At 55.1% G+C, this 15156-nt stretch overlaps 1 protein-coding gene across 1 annotated transcript; it reads left to right on the forward strand.

Moving 5' to 3' along the window:
• Positions 1–6652: 6652 nt before the first annotated feature.
• Positions 6653–14630, forward strand: LOC144941718 (fos-related antigen 1-like). The gene is made up of 4 exons (XM_078868110.1): positions 6653–6953; positions 11971–12258; positions 13616–13723; positions 14160–14630. The coding sequence occupies exons 1-4, from the start codon at positions 6816–6818 to the stop codon at positions 14628–14630; spliced, it is 1005 nt and encodes a 334-aa protein (XP_078724236.1). The 5' UTR covers positions 6653–6815.
• The last annotated feature ends 526 nt before the right edge of the window (positions 14631–15156 follow it).

The raw sequence follows: 15156 nt of genomic DNA on the forward strand, positions 1-15156 counted from the left end.
CCCTCCCCCACGCGGGGGGGGGGGGTCTTACACGCAAACAGAACTGTGACCATTAATCCCGCGAGATTGAGGCTCACGCGAGCCTCAAACTGACACCTTACAGCACGAGCTACGATGCCGTGATAGGCGCCCACGACTCTGCTGGTTGTCCGCCACTGACGCAGCAGCAGCTGAAGCAGCAGTAGCTGCAGCCGTAGCTGCAGCAGGTCCACGCGTGTGAATTTGTCGGCTTATGCTACAGCTGGGGGATGGAGGGCTTCATCTAGTAGTGGATTGACAATGGCTGCTGATGACGACCCATATATTCATACAGAGACCCATAGACCCACACAGAGACTCATAGACTCACAAAAAACCCCATATACTGACACAGATACCCATAGACACTCCGGGCATGTATCTTTGTTCATGTCACACACACCTAAAATCCCATCTCTTCACAAAGTTTTGGAGTTACTCTCCCATCTCAAGCACAATGTGATGCTGAGCAGCCGATTCTTTACGATAACTTCACTTGCGATTACATTTGACTCGTGTGTCACTTGTTTGTTTACATATTCGGACTATAGTCGCCCTATTTCTGGTTAATGTCCAATGTTTCTGTGGCTTGGCCCGGTAACTTGTGCCCTGTTCAACCTGGAGGTCATCTACCCGAGTCGAAATGCGCTGCAGGGAATTCGTGTCTGTACACTCTTCTCAATTCCTCATCGTGTAGCGCAGCAGCAGCAGCAGTTGTGTTTTGTTCAGATGTTTTCATTCGTTTTTTTGCTGCTGTCATTTTTGGTGAACCGGGTCACTCCCACAAACGAGACTCGTCTCCTGGTCTATTGAGTTCTCACCTGGTTCAACAAACGGCTCTTGGTACTTGAACTCACCCACCACTCAGTCCCTAATCCACCCAATCACTCACCTGCATGCCCACTTACCCACTCACCAACTCACCAACCCACTCATCAACTCAGAGCACTTGAACCCTCACGGATAAGAGTCTTGAACCTCGGTAAGCATTTTCTGGACAATGCGTGGCATTATAAACTACTTTTGTATTAAATAGCGGCACCAAAATAGTTGTGGAACATAAACAAAACTTGATTTGAAGCTTTCGTGACTGCAGGAATCCATACTCTTTGGTTTTTTCGGTGAGTCACTCACTCCCACCTGAAGACGGTTGCTTGTGTGGCGATCGAAACGTCGTGATCTATTAATATTTTTCTTTTACCTACGTGACTTTACCGAAAGAACCGAAGAGTACATTATATTAAAATTAACGATTCGTTAGTTGACCCAGGAAAGCCATCCTGAGTATCAAGACACAGGAGGTTCCTGTTCATCATGCCCGGTCACGTCCTGATTTGTCTCCACACGTGGCTGGGATGGCCAGTCATTTTTTTGTCGATCGATACATCGCAGAATCTCGAGGGATGGCAGCGGCTTGGGGAAGCTTTGAATCGAGCAATGGATTGTTCATGGCGATCGTGATGATTTGAATATTTCGAACACGTGGCCGGAGAAAACTCACACGCACGTATGGGTGGGGTCATAACTCCACTTTCGTAATCGGTGCTGCATGGTGGCGGTGGGTGGTGGCGGTGGTGGTGATCATACTTTTCCAATGGGACAGACGCACACGCACTGCTGCGTACACGGTCCGTGACCAATCAGGAGATGTCACAGTCCAATCAGAACCCCCTCACCCTCCACGCGGAGGTGGCTACGGACGTGGCTGAACGTCATTCGTGGCGCGTGACCTGCCCCCCCCGCCACCTGCGTTTCTAATTACCATGGCCGTAACCTCTAGAGAGGACGGGGTCACGAGTCATATGCAGCGGCAGCTCACTCGTCACGGATATTTGGCATTTTTGCCGACCACCCCCCAGCACTTCAAATGTCATTCCACTCGCGCTATCGGCCTCGTGTGTCACGAGAGGAAGTCAGGAAGTAGCATTCGGACCTATCGCGTCACCCTGCTTCAGGGAACGGCCCGCGGAAGCAGATATTACAGAACTAGTTCGGAGATTCCTCCCAGTGACCTCTTATCTGTCTACACTGAGAGATGGTCATCATGTTTAAACGGAAATGTTTTATTATATTTTTTTGCAACAGTTACACATGAGTTACATCTCGCGAAAGGGAAACATTTCATGCCGTGCTGGTTTTGTGCAGTCACTGGCGGCCGGGCGGAGACCGTGAACTCACTGCGGTCGAGTCACGTGCGACCCAAACGCGGGGTCGAACCCACGTCTTCAGAGTTGCCGGCTCACTGCTCATACCGCTGAGCCACCCAGCCTCCTGGCGTTTGTTGTTTACTCGTCATCAGCAGACATGATCTATCCACTGCTGGACGAAAGCCTCCCCGAGCCGCTACCATCTCTCACGGCCATGCGTTAATAGACGCGATTGGAATGAAGATCGATATCTCATGTGTTCCGTGTACGTGCGTGTACACGTGTCCCACGTGACGCCGGCAGCGTTAATCGCTCAGCACGCCACGCGGGACGTCTTTAACAATTATCGTGCAGCGTGAAACGAGTTAATTTTGTATTTGAATGGGGAGGAGAAAATTGGTAAACGCAGAGAGACCTGGTTGCGTGGTGGTGGGCCCTGAGGACTTGAGTTTGGGGGGGGGGGTATTCTACCCCATTGGCTCTCTGGACCCCCCCAATATTACCTTCCTCATGCCCCACAAGAATAAGAAGAATATATTATCGATTAATTCTAGATTTGAAGCTTTCGTGACTGCAAGGATTCATACTCTTAGTTCTTTCGGTAAAGTCACGTAGGTAAAAAAATGAAATAAAATTTAATAAAAAATAAAATCATAATGATTGTATTACTTTATTTTTATTAAATGTAAAAAAAAAATGAAATAAAATGTAATAAAAAATAAAGTAATAATGATTTTATTACTTTATTTTTATTAAATGTAATTTAATTTTTTTTACCTACGTGACTTTACCGAAAGAACTAAGAGTATATTATCGATTAGCCATTAGCATTTGTTCCGAGCGAGCGACGTCAAAATTGGCTCTATTTCTTCACGAGCACAAACTTTGCCAACGTCATTCCTAATTCCGTGGGTCTAAACATAGTCTCGCTCTCATTCCGGAGTGGGAGCTACATCTGGAGGATGTTATCTGCAGCAAAAACAACCGCGCACGCGGCGCACACGAGCCTCGTTTGATCCATAATAGAGGTTTTGGTTGTTGTTGTTGCGCGTGTGTTATTTGTGAGGAAACTATTTAAATGAGCATTCTTGCTGTGTGACGAGCCTTCTAATTTAGTCACTCGTTCTCGATATAGCCCGGCCGGAGCACAAACAGCCGAAGCACCGCCCCCCCCCCTCGCTATTTATGTCCCCGAGCGAGGCGGGGAGGGTGCACGGTGCCAGTCTGGCCCCAACGCACGGGCCTCTCACTGCGCCCATTCATCGCCTCGCTCCCTTCGCGGCCCAAATTAACCCCCTTCTTTCTTTTTCCCTGCGAATGTGACTCACAGCCCAATCTTCTTGGTTCTTTCGGTAAAGTCACGTAGAATGGAAATAATAAAATAATAAAGATAAAACATCATAAAATAATTCTCACGACGTTTCGGCCACAACGCAAGTGGCCGTCTTCAGGTGGAGAACAGGTCTGTCGAGGAGACAGAGTCTGAATGAGTCATGTTTATTTTTATTATTTTATTCTTTCCATTCTACGTGACTTTACCGAAAGAACCAAGAAGATGAATCCCCGCAGTCACGAAAGTTTTAAATCGAAATTTCACAGCCCAATGTTATTTGTCCCAATTATTAATTACGTATGTTTCATAATCACCACTATCATCATCATCATCACTCACGTGGCCTGTGACGAACTGTTATCAAGTTAAGTTGTGCGTAAGCTAAATTATAATAATTCACAATTCCCTGAATTCTCTGGAATTTAAGACGAAACGGAAACTAAGACGCACCCACAACCCTAACTTGTGTCCGGTGGTGTTGATGGAGTTCGATACAGATCAGGTCACCAGATCTACTCAGAGGCACGGATCGCGAGACCTCCCGAGTGGGGTGTGTCAAGGTGTTATAAATAGAGCACCCCCCCCCCCGCCCCCTACATTCATCCCAATAAACATTCAGTGTGAAATTCTATTTATCAATGAAACATCAATTTCCGGCATCTCAACGGCGATCGGCCCCTATACACCCTCTGCCACACCTCCCCTCCTTGGATCCACCACCGCTCCTACCGGATTATAAGACACACACCCAATGTTTGGAGCGATACAAAGATGATAGAACACACACACGCGCGTGCGTGCGTGCGCGATGATAACCACACAATGATGGGTGCTGATGAGAGCGGGCGGGCGAGAACAAGGGCGGAGTGGCAGACAGAGAAGGAAATGCGTCCACGGGGTTTGGTCGCCACGGAGACGGAGCGATGAAATCGGCACCCACGTGCAGGTGCCCCGGTGACGAATGGTGGCGTGGGGAGGAGACCTTCATTCAGCAGTGGATTGACCATGACGCTAAGAGACGCTGCCGTGGCGAGATGTTAACTACCTCGCCTGGTTTATGGGAGGTCGTGGGTTCGATCCCGACCCTGACGCCTGCTGCTGTATATTTGGAGTTGGATGTTTTTGTCCGGGTCTTCAGGTTTTCTTCCTCCACATTCACAATCAACGTGCGTTTAGAGTATTTGGCTGCTATAAATGTCCCCGTGATGAGCCCACTTCGTTGAGCTATCCTTTGTAATAGCCAGGTCGCTTCTGAAAAACATATCTACACACCTCAGTCGGTGCCTTACGTGGTAACATTGAAACAAATATAGTTTATTTTAGATCTTCTTGGTTCTTTCGGTAAAGTCACGTAGAATGGAAAAAAAAAATTAAACATAATAAAATAAGCAGCCGTCCTCAGGTGAAGAACAGGTCTGTCGAGACCTGTTCTTCACCTGAGGACGGCTGCTTGCGTTGTGGCCGAAACGTCGTGAGAATTATTTTATTATGTTTTATTTTTATTATTTTATTATTTTATTATTTCCATTCTACTTGACTTTACCGAAAGAACCAAGAAGATGAATCCCTGCAGTCACGAAAGCTTTAAATCGAAATTTAATTTAGATCGTCACTCAACCCCAGGATGTCGCGGGGGTTCCTGTGGTGGATTGTGCGGGACTCGTTCTCTCGCGTCGCTAGGAAATCCCTGCGCGCGTCCACGCGCGCGCGCGTGTCCGTGCGCGCGCCGCGCATACCCACGCCTAATATGGGCACGTACGTCACCGTTTCCGGGCGGACCCCTCGTCTCTTAAAGGGGGCAATGGGGGGGGCGACACGTGGGCGTGGGGTCTTACTGCGTTTTACACGAAGGTTATATAAGCGCACACAAGGCAAAGGCGGAGACGCGCCGCGTATAGCCTCAGCATAGTGTCGGGGCAAGTGCCGTTCGCGAGTACCGATGAGGGTCGGCACGGCACGTACGACGGGGGTTGGGGGTGGCCAGAAGCACGCCCGGCCGTCTTTGTCTCCCTCGCGGCGATGTTTACGCACCGCACCAGGTACTCGTTTGAGGCTGAGTCTACCTAGGGGATGCACAAGACTGATTCAGACAAAAACGCTGTACTGCCGCTCTCCACAGTCATTTGCACTCACACGAGACGCTCAGACACAGGCAAACACACACACATTGAGACGTGGGTACACACACAACCACGCCCCTACAGACACACCCAAACACACTTAAAGTCAACGACACAACTTCCAACAACACAGACACACACGCAACCACCCACACTCAGTTACACAAAGACAACCGTAGAGAGACGCTTGGGATCAAGTGTTGTTAGCGAGCGCCTATTAAGGCCGGACGCGGGGGGGGGGGGGGCCTCCACTGCTACACCAACAACACAATCACGTAGGCAACTCACACACAGACACCAAGACAAACACTTGGACACTCAGATTCCCACCCCTGCCAGGCACACAGATACATGTTCCCGTATTACCCGAACAGACTGTTGTGAACAGACTCTTGTTAGCGAGCACCTATTAACAGACGCTTGTTAGCGAGTGGCACCTATGAAGGCCAGAAGGGTACACGATCGGGATGGGGATGTCTACACACCGCACCAAGTACTCATGTGAGGCTGAGTCGACCTCGGAGAGGCCCAGCACCGGATCAGATAATCGACACTGGTGATGACCGTGAGCGGGAATCGAACTCGGGTTCGCCGGGTTCGTAGTGCAGCGCGCTAACCGCTACCCTACCGCTCCCCACGGACACGGCTGGGCCGTGAAAGCCACCCCCAACTCCCCCATTTGCGTCATAGGAGCGGGGCCCCGCCTCCCCCCTCGGTTGACGTTTGAACAAAAACCCGCGCCCATTCCTCGAGCCTGAATCACTCCTCGCTCGCTGCTCGCGCACGCGCCGGAGGAGGAGGAGGTGTGACGGCGTGGCTCGGTCCAGGAACTCGCGGCGAAATTTTGTGGATTCCGTGGCCTCGGGACTCGGAGACTCGTGACCCACGGGCGGACCGGCTCAGGTTCACGAAGCGGGCTGCCGGCACGCGGTCAAAGCCGAGAGGATTCGAGGATTAAGCCTCCGGCTGCAGCCTTCACCTGGAGGCTAAGTCGCACCTTGACAGGTAGGGAGAGAGAGAGAGAACGGGGTAGGTGGAATGAGTGAGCTGAAGGAGAGCGAGTGCAGGAGGGTTGGCTCACCGCTCACCTGCTGCACCTGGTAGGGGGGGGGGGGGTCGAGATCGTCGTAGAGGAAGGGAGAGAGGAGATAGAGAGAGAACCTGACGTCTCACCTGCGCGCAGGTGTGAGCGCGGTCATGTTCCGGGACTCGGCGAGGGAGCGCGAGAGTTCGTGCAGCGGCTCGCCGGCAGCGTCGCCATACCTGTCCCCCGCCTCCAGCTCCTCCTCCAGCTCCTCCTTCTCCTGCAGCCCCGCCCTCCCACAAGGCGCACAGGTGAGACCCCCCCCTCCCCCCCGTTGTAAACGTATCACTGTCTTACAATCGAACTGTATTAGGTGCCAACGTTTCGGGCAATGGCCATTGTTTGCAGGTCTCGAAACCGGGCCCACGTTTACGGTCCAGGCTGACCCCTGTTCCATCACCCACGTAGCCTAACTGATGTACTAACGACCTGGCAGCTGATTCGATTTTTGTCACGATTCGATGTTGTAGTTAGGTGTTCTTGCCTTTAAATGCCTTATTCGTTTGTTTAGTCTTTCGGAAAAAATATCGAAAAATATCAATAATCGATTTTGCCGCGCGTGATGCCATGCGTGTCGACTACCTCTGGCAGCTGTTGCTGCTGCTCCCTCTGTCTCTGACTCACATCGCCAGGCCGCGTGGCAGAGCGTGCTCGCTACGCGCGTTCCATTCCCATCATCCCCCGGGGACCGATAAAATAACGCACCACAATGAGAAGAATGTTGTCTGAACAGGTGGAATTCCGTACATCTCACTACCGCGAAGCTCTCGGTAGGGTTGGGCTGGTTCCTCTGCCTGTTGTTCGGCACGCAGTCCGACGTTTCGCTGCACGTGCTGGGAGCGTATTCAGCAACCGAGATAACAACTACACAGAGCAGATACACAGGGCAGGACACGGATCGCCACGATTTACGCAATAATATCGGGCGCTACGTTTGTGAATTGGATAAATGATCCAGCACGTGGTGGAGCGAAACGTCGGCCACGCGGTACAACCCGCATATACACACGGCAGCGTCTCGACGCGCACGGGCATGGTCGACATCTCGTGGTGTTGTTCCGTGGTAGGGGGTGGTGGACGCGGGGAGAAATTCGGGGCCGTGGTTCGGCTCGGCTCGACCCACCAAGGCTCTCTGCGTGTATCTCGGAGCCAGAGGTTCTAGCAACGGAAATATCCGGCTGTGGAGTTCGGTTCACGCGACGGCGAGCAGTGGGGCGGGGGGGTAAGAGGCGGAGCACGTGGGTGGAGGAACAGGGGTCGCCGTGACCTGCGGCTCGGCCCTGGCATGGAGGGGTTGGCGGGGACTGCCGGGTGTGGTCACGGCTCCCGAGTGTTGAGTGGTAACCGGGTGTAGCGTGGTGTAGGTGTTGTGTATCGGTGGTGCGGTAGTTTGACGTGGTGGTTGTGGTGGTGGTGGTGTGCTGGTGGTGTCGAGTGGTGTGCGGTTTAGTGCGGAGCCTGATGGACTGGGTTAGCTGTCGGGGTAGCGTGGGTGTGCTTATGTGGAGCGTGGTGCAATGCGAGGCGTGGTGCAGGGGTGTGGTGATGTGGTTTTGGGATAATTAGGGGGTTGGTTCCGGGTGGAGTAGTGGGGTAGTACGAAGGGTGTCGTGGTGTAGCGGCGTTACCGTCGGGGGGTGTCAGCCGTAGTTGCGGTGGAGCGCTGCGCGGCCCAAATCCTAATGCACATACTTCACCTCGTGGGAGAAGAGGATCAGTGTTCAGTATTAGACGGAGGGTTGGGTGGGGGGTGGTCACCGAACCTAGGGAATGCGGGGGAGTGAACGGGATCTGTACCCCGCTCTGAGCGAAACTTCACCACCCACGCTCACCCGGTGGTGAGCAACCCGGCTCAAGGACGCGCCCCCCCCCCACCTCCGCCAGGTGCATCCGACCCCCCCTCCCCAGGTGGGTCCTCTTCCTATGACAACTTCCCCCGCGCCTCCCAGCGAATCTCAATAACGGTCTCACTCCGGGCGCCCATGGGGGCACTGATTATTCATTCATCAGCAGCCATGCTCGATTCACCGCTGGACGAAGGCTTTCTCCCCTAGCCGCCGCCACTGTTCATTCATTCGCGTCCGTTACCCATCGCGGAGGTGGGGGGGGGGGCAGCCGAGGGCTGATGGGGCTAGGGCAGGGTACGCGTCTCGCGGCCAGAGGGGGTCGATGGGCATCGGACAAGAGTTCTCAGGAGGGAGTGAACGACAAGAAGGAATGGGACGGCGCAGGATCGTGAGAGGTGGCGACGGCGTTGGGGAGCTGTTCACCCTGCAGCAGCTGATTGATGATGGCTGATGATGGCTATGAAGTGCTTCTGTGTCCCCACGTGTATGTCTCACCGCCTTCAACAACCCGCACTGACCGGCGTGGTGAAGTATTGTCAAATTCCCACGACCCGCACGGCGTGTGGAAGCATCCAGCAGTGGAGTGACTCGCGGTTACCGGTTCGCAATTCCACCAGTGGCCGCCGCCTCCCAGATAACGGTTATCGATTAAAACATCGATAACATTGCGGCGAGTGTAGCGACCTCCAGTGGCTGGGGGATCACGTGACCCTATTACATACAACACATTCGCATCGCGACGAAAAAAACCCATTCGATTCTTGCTCGAGCACGTGATTCGAACGCGAAGCTCGTCGTGAGGTCCAATAATCGATAATTAATTGATAATCGATGCTTCGATGCACCGGGACACACAGCGCAACGCGGTGGACACGTGTCCGATGACGGTGATGAACTGGCGGTTACGCAACTGTCGGGTGCTCGTCGGCAAAGAACACGGCAGGCTCTCTCAGCCCACTTTGCATGTGCGGGTGACGTCACAATTAGACACACAGAGTCTTGCGGTCGGCGCCACCAGAACAATCTCCCCCACCCACCAGCCTCCTCCCCCCCTCGAGTGCCCCCTACCCACACCACCCCTCGCCTCCGCACTGGGCCCGTCCTGGCAGCTAGCAGCTTCAGGGTCGGGGCCGAACATCCGCGAGCACATCTCTGGAATGTCATAAAGCGACTTGCGCAATGGACTGTGGTCGCGGCTTGGACCACGTGCGCGCGAGTGGCGGGGCGGTGGGCAAACATCGCCGCTCGGGACACGGAGGTTGGCCCGGCGTGGTGCTGGCCGGCCACAACCTTCGTGTGCGCCGTGTCGTCTTTCATAGGTGCTCGCTAACAGCACTTCGTCGCAAAAAAAGTTTGTTTTAGGGATCTTTGTCTTTGGTGTGTAAACATCGCCACGAGGAAAACAAGGGTGGCCGGGCGTGGTGCTGGGCACCCATCCCCTCCTGTGCCATACCGGCCTTTATAGGTGCTCGCTAACAGCACTTATCCCAACTGACTGTTAAAGACTTTACGGGGGATCTTTGTGTGAGTGATTGGGGGTGTGTGATGGCACCTGGGTCTGTCCCGTGAACACACTTCACGTGGCGTCAATGTGCACCTAGCCTGGCACAAGCGCCTTGGTGACGTCACTGCCACTTAGTAACGAATGGCAGTTGTTTTGTGATGGGGTGAGTGTTGGGTGTGTGTTGTGATTCGATGTGTGATGGGGTGAGCTGCATGATGTGGTGTCTGTTCTGTATGTGTAGGAAACTGTAGGATGGGGTGTGTGTGATGACGTGTGTGTGTGCCAACTGCTGTTGGCACAGTAGGGAACACAGGTGGTGCATCGGCCAGTCATCTCAGTCAGTCGACCCGTGGCACCTGGGTTTGTCCCGTGACCTCCTTGCCAGCGGACGTTCGACACTTCACGTGGCCTTAACGTGCACGTAGCCTGGCACAGGCGCCGTGGTGACGTCAACGCCACTTAGTGGCGAATGGCGGTTGCTGTGTTCATTACTGTGCATATCTCTGGGTGTTTTGATGTCGATGTACGTGTTGAGGGTGTGTATGTGTGCGTGTTTATAAGAGTGTGTGGGAGTGTCTGCGAGTGTAAACATGTTTTGATCGTGTGTGCATGTGTATGGGGAGTGGTGGCGCAGTGGTCGGCGCGCTACGGTACGAACCCAGGAACCCAAGTTCGATTCCCATTTCTGACAAACGAATATCTGATCTGGTCCTAGGCCTCCCCTATGTTGACTCAGCCTTAAATGAGTACCTGGCGCGGTGAGTAAACATCAGCACTAGGGAGACAAAGGCGGTCGGCCGTGGTGCTGATCACCCATCCGCTCGTGTGCTGTGCCGACCTGCCTTAATAGGTGCTCGCTAACAGCACTTGCCCCAACGGCCCGTGTAGGCTATACGGGGGACCTTTGTGTGTACATGTGTGTGAGCACGTGCTCCATGGTTGTGTAATGAGGGGTGCGGTTGGTCGCGTCACGCCCTGCACGTAATCATCAGTAAATACACAAAGGCAACGAACCCCCGTATAGCCTTGACAGACTTTGGGAGCGAGTGCCATTAGCGATCACCTGTGAAGGCCGGCATGGCTCACGGGGGTTGGACCACACCACGCCTGGTCGCCCTATTTCTCCCTAGTGCTGATGTTTACAGACCGCGCCAGGTACTCATTTGAGGCTGAGTCGACCTAGAGGAGGCCCAGGACCGGTTCAGATAATCGTCACCGGTGTTGGCCGTGAGCGGGAATACTCAATAACCTGGAGGGGGGAGGAGGCCTCGGACCGGCTCAGATGAATGTCGCTGATGTTGGCCGTGAGCGGCAATCAAACTCGTGTCGCCGGGTTCGTAGCGCTAAACTACCACATCCACACACAGACACGCACCCCCCCAACCACACGTCGAGACAGACTGACACATGGACACAACGCAGACTGCTGTGAATTCTGGCAGACCTCCTTGCGGTTCGCACGGCGAGACGTGGGAGGTGGTGGCGGTGGTGGGAGGTGGTGGGAGGTGGTGGAGGTGGTGGGAGGTGGTGGTGGCGGTGGTGGGAGGTGGGGGTGCGAGATGAGCAACTGCAGCGCCTGTCCCGGACGCTGTTCTGGCGACGGACTCCGTAAGCCCGGAGTTGAGCTCTCGCTGGAACCGTTCGGGGTGGCTCACCACCCGCCCCCTCTCCACAGCGGTTCCGATTTCTCTGCTGGTGGCCAATGGGCAGTGAATTGTGTGGTGACCCGTCTTTAAAATTATTGAGTTTTTTTTGTTTTACCATTTCGACATTTATTTGGCCGTTAAAAATACGGCGCGACTAAAGTTCCTTGGTTTAGATGGTGCGTGAATAGTCCTGTGGAGTTACCAGCAGAGACGCTGGCGAGACAAGTCAGCGTGGAACTCACAAAGAAAATTGTTCCTCATCTCCCTCTAGGACTTCTCGCTGCCCTTCGTGCCGACCCTCACCGCCGTGGCGAGCAGCCCCGACCTCCGCTGGATGGTCCAGCCCAGCGTCATCACCTCCGCGGCGCGGCCCCCCGGGCCCCCCATGGGCTACGCGCATCATCAGCCTCGTCAACATCAGCAGCCTCATCATCATCAGCCTCATCATCAGCAGCAGCAGCAGCAGCTGCAACACGCTCTGCAGGGGGTTCCATCGCGTCCGGGTGTCATCCGCATCGTGGCCTCGGCGCCCACGCGGAGAAAGAGGCCCGCAGAGGAGGTGAGTGTGGGACAATGCTGTCTGCTGTGTGAATAATAGAGATGTGACAATGCGCTCAATCCCTCCCTGTCCCGCCGTCCCACGATTCTATTTAGTAATCGGTGTAATTTTTGTGTAATTGTTACCATTTAGTTTTTTGTCCGTGATATTACCCAATCGCCAAGACGTCGCCGCGTTATGTGTTTCCCAGAAGTAGCTCTGTGATGTCCACTTCAGCGGTACGTTTGCTAACTCGAGCGGGTTGCGCTGCTCTGCGAGAGTTCTGCAATCGATTCTTCCGTCCCGTGACATAACACCAGTGACACAGCCTCATCATCAGCCATGGGCAATCCACTGCTGGATGAAGGCCTCCCCGAGGCACTGCCATCTCGCGATCCTGCGATGCGACCGATTGCAACAACTGTCATAATTGTAGATTCATCGATGCATCGTTACGCGCCACATTGGGTAGTCCTCGATGTTTTATAAACGCACGCGTGAGCGACCCGCCACGTGGTGTGAGAAGATTGCTGGCAAGTGGAGGGGGTTGCACAACACTGACCGAGGGTTGCGCAATGGCAGCGTGGGTGTTTGTGCAAGGAGAGGGGAGGGAGCCTCCTGCGGTGTTACTGGAATCTCTGGAGTCTTGCATCACCTCCTCCCTTCCGAGCACCTGTGGCCTCATACGAACAACAACACCAACACCACCACCACATCCTCCACGTCAATGCTCACCAACACACTCACCGGCTTCATCTATCACACTCACCACACGCACACACTCACCATTCACATACACTCAATAACCAAGACAAAGATCCCCCGTATAGCCTTAACAGACTGGAGGGGCAAGCGCTGTTAGCGAGCACCTATGAAGGCTGGAACGGTACACGAGGGGGTGGGTGGCCATCACCACGCCCGACCGCCTTTGTCTCCCTAGTGGCGATGTTTACACACCGCACCAGGTATTCATTTCAGGCTGAGTCGACCTAGGGGAGGCCCAGGACCGGTTCAGATAATCGTCACTGGTGTTGGCCGTGAGCGGGAATACTCAATAACCACGCACAAACTCTCCCGCACTCCTCGCCCTCTGCTTCCGTACTGCGGCGCCGACACCGACCCACCAAAAAAAAATAGTCGCCAGATTCGACTGTTTGCTGCGCATTGCCGCTGCCCACTCGGGCAGCGCATCCCTCTCCCGCCCCCTAGGAAAGGGCCACCGGGGGGTCCCCATCCACCACCACCCTTGCTAGACCGCTATCACTCACGTCACAGACGTCACACTCGCACGACCCCACACCTCAACCCTTACCCCTCACCCTAACGCTCACCCTAACACTCACCCTTCTCCTTCAACCCTCTCCCTTCGCCTGCCCAGCTCAACCCCGAGGAGGACGAGAAGCGGAGAGTGCGGAGGGAGCGGAACAAACAAGCGGCGGCGAAATGTAGACATCGGCGTCGTGAGCTCACGGACACCTTGCAGGCGGTAAGTGGACCCCTGCTCCCTGCACTGCCTACACCCTGCTCCCTACACCCCTGCACTCCCTAAACCCTGTTCCCTGCACACCCTACACCCTAGTCCATGCACTCCCTAAACCCTGTTCCCTGCACTCCCTACAGCTTGCTCCCAGCACTCCCGACACCCTGCTCCTTACACCCTAGCCCATGCACTCCCTACACCCTGCTCCTTACACCCTGCACTCCCTAAACCCTGTTCCCTGTACTCCCTACACCCTGATCCCTGCACTCCCTAACCTTGTTCCTTACACCCTACACTTCCTACACCTTGCTCCCTGCACTTCCTACACCCTACACTTCCTACACCGTGCGCTCCCTACTGCATCCCTACAATCCCCTACATGCTGTCGCGTGCTCCACCTTGGAGCTCACTGAGTTGGGGGGGTCCCTGTGCCCCCTCGCAGGAGGCCGACAAGCTGGAGGAGGAGCGCTCGGCGCTGCAGTCCGACATCCGCCTCCTGCAGAAGGAGCGCGAGGACCTGGAGAGCGTCCTCAGCGCACACCGCGCGCTCTGCCGCCTGCCCCCCTCCACCGAGGAACCCGACAGCTCCCCGACTCCTGCAGGAGACCCCCAGGACCTCCTGGAAGAGCAGCGGCAGCAGGAGCGGCGGCGGCGGCGAGGGGATACCCCCCGGGGTCCCGACCCGACTCCGCTCGTCGCCGTGAAGCTGGAGCCCACGCAACTTGCGGATGAGGTGGCGAGGAACCGCGCGTCGCGTCTCTCCTCGCCCGAGCACCCGGGCGGGGAGTCCCACTCGTGCGCCACCTCCTACCGGCGCGGCAGCGCGGGTGGCGGCCAGGGCAGCCTGAGGAGAGCCGGTCGGGGCGAAGCGGCGGCGGGCGCGCTTGGCTCGCGAACGCTGATGGCGCTCTAGCGAGGAGAGGGGGGGGGGGTACACGGGGGGGGGGGGGGGGTGTCGCGTTTACACGAGTGCAGCAGGGCTTCTTAGCTTCAGCCGGGGCGGAGCTGCGGAAAATATTTCATGAGAAATGAAGCCTTTGCCTGGATGTGTGGTGGTGATGATGATGATGGCGCGGTAAGGTTGGCTGTCGTGGTTTTATAAAAGAGACGAATTATTGAGAAGTGTGGTGGGGGGGGGGGGGACGGGGGGGCAAAGTGCATCCTCGCTCGAAGTCGGGGCCGGCGGTCGAGATGCGTGACGATGTGGCAGCCGAGGGATGAAACGCGTCAGAGAGGATCTACCACTGAGGAGGAGATGGAGCGATGAAATCCCCCCCCTCCCCTCCTCCGTTGTGGGTGGCTCTTGGTGGATTGTTACATCGCCGGATCGTGAGAGGTGGGGACGGCAGCTCGGGGGAGGCGTTCATCCAGCGGTGGATTGAACATGGCCGGTGATTATTTGCTGTAACAATCACAATCACGCGTCGCCGTCTGTTTGT

This window comes from Lampetra fluviatilis, chromosome 25 (genome assembly GCF_964198595.1).
Source record: "Lampetra fluviatilis chromosome 25, kcLamFluv1.1, whole genome shotgun sequence".
NCBI lineage: Eukaryota > Metazoa > Chordata > Hyperoartia > Petromyzontiformes > Petromyzontidae > Lampetra > Lampetra fluviatilis.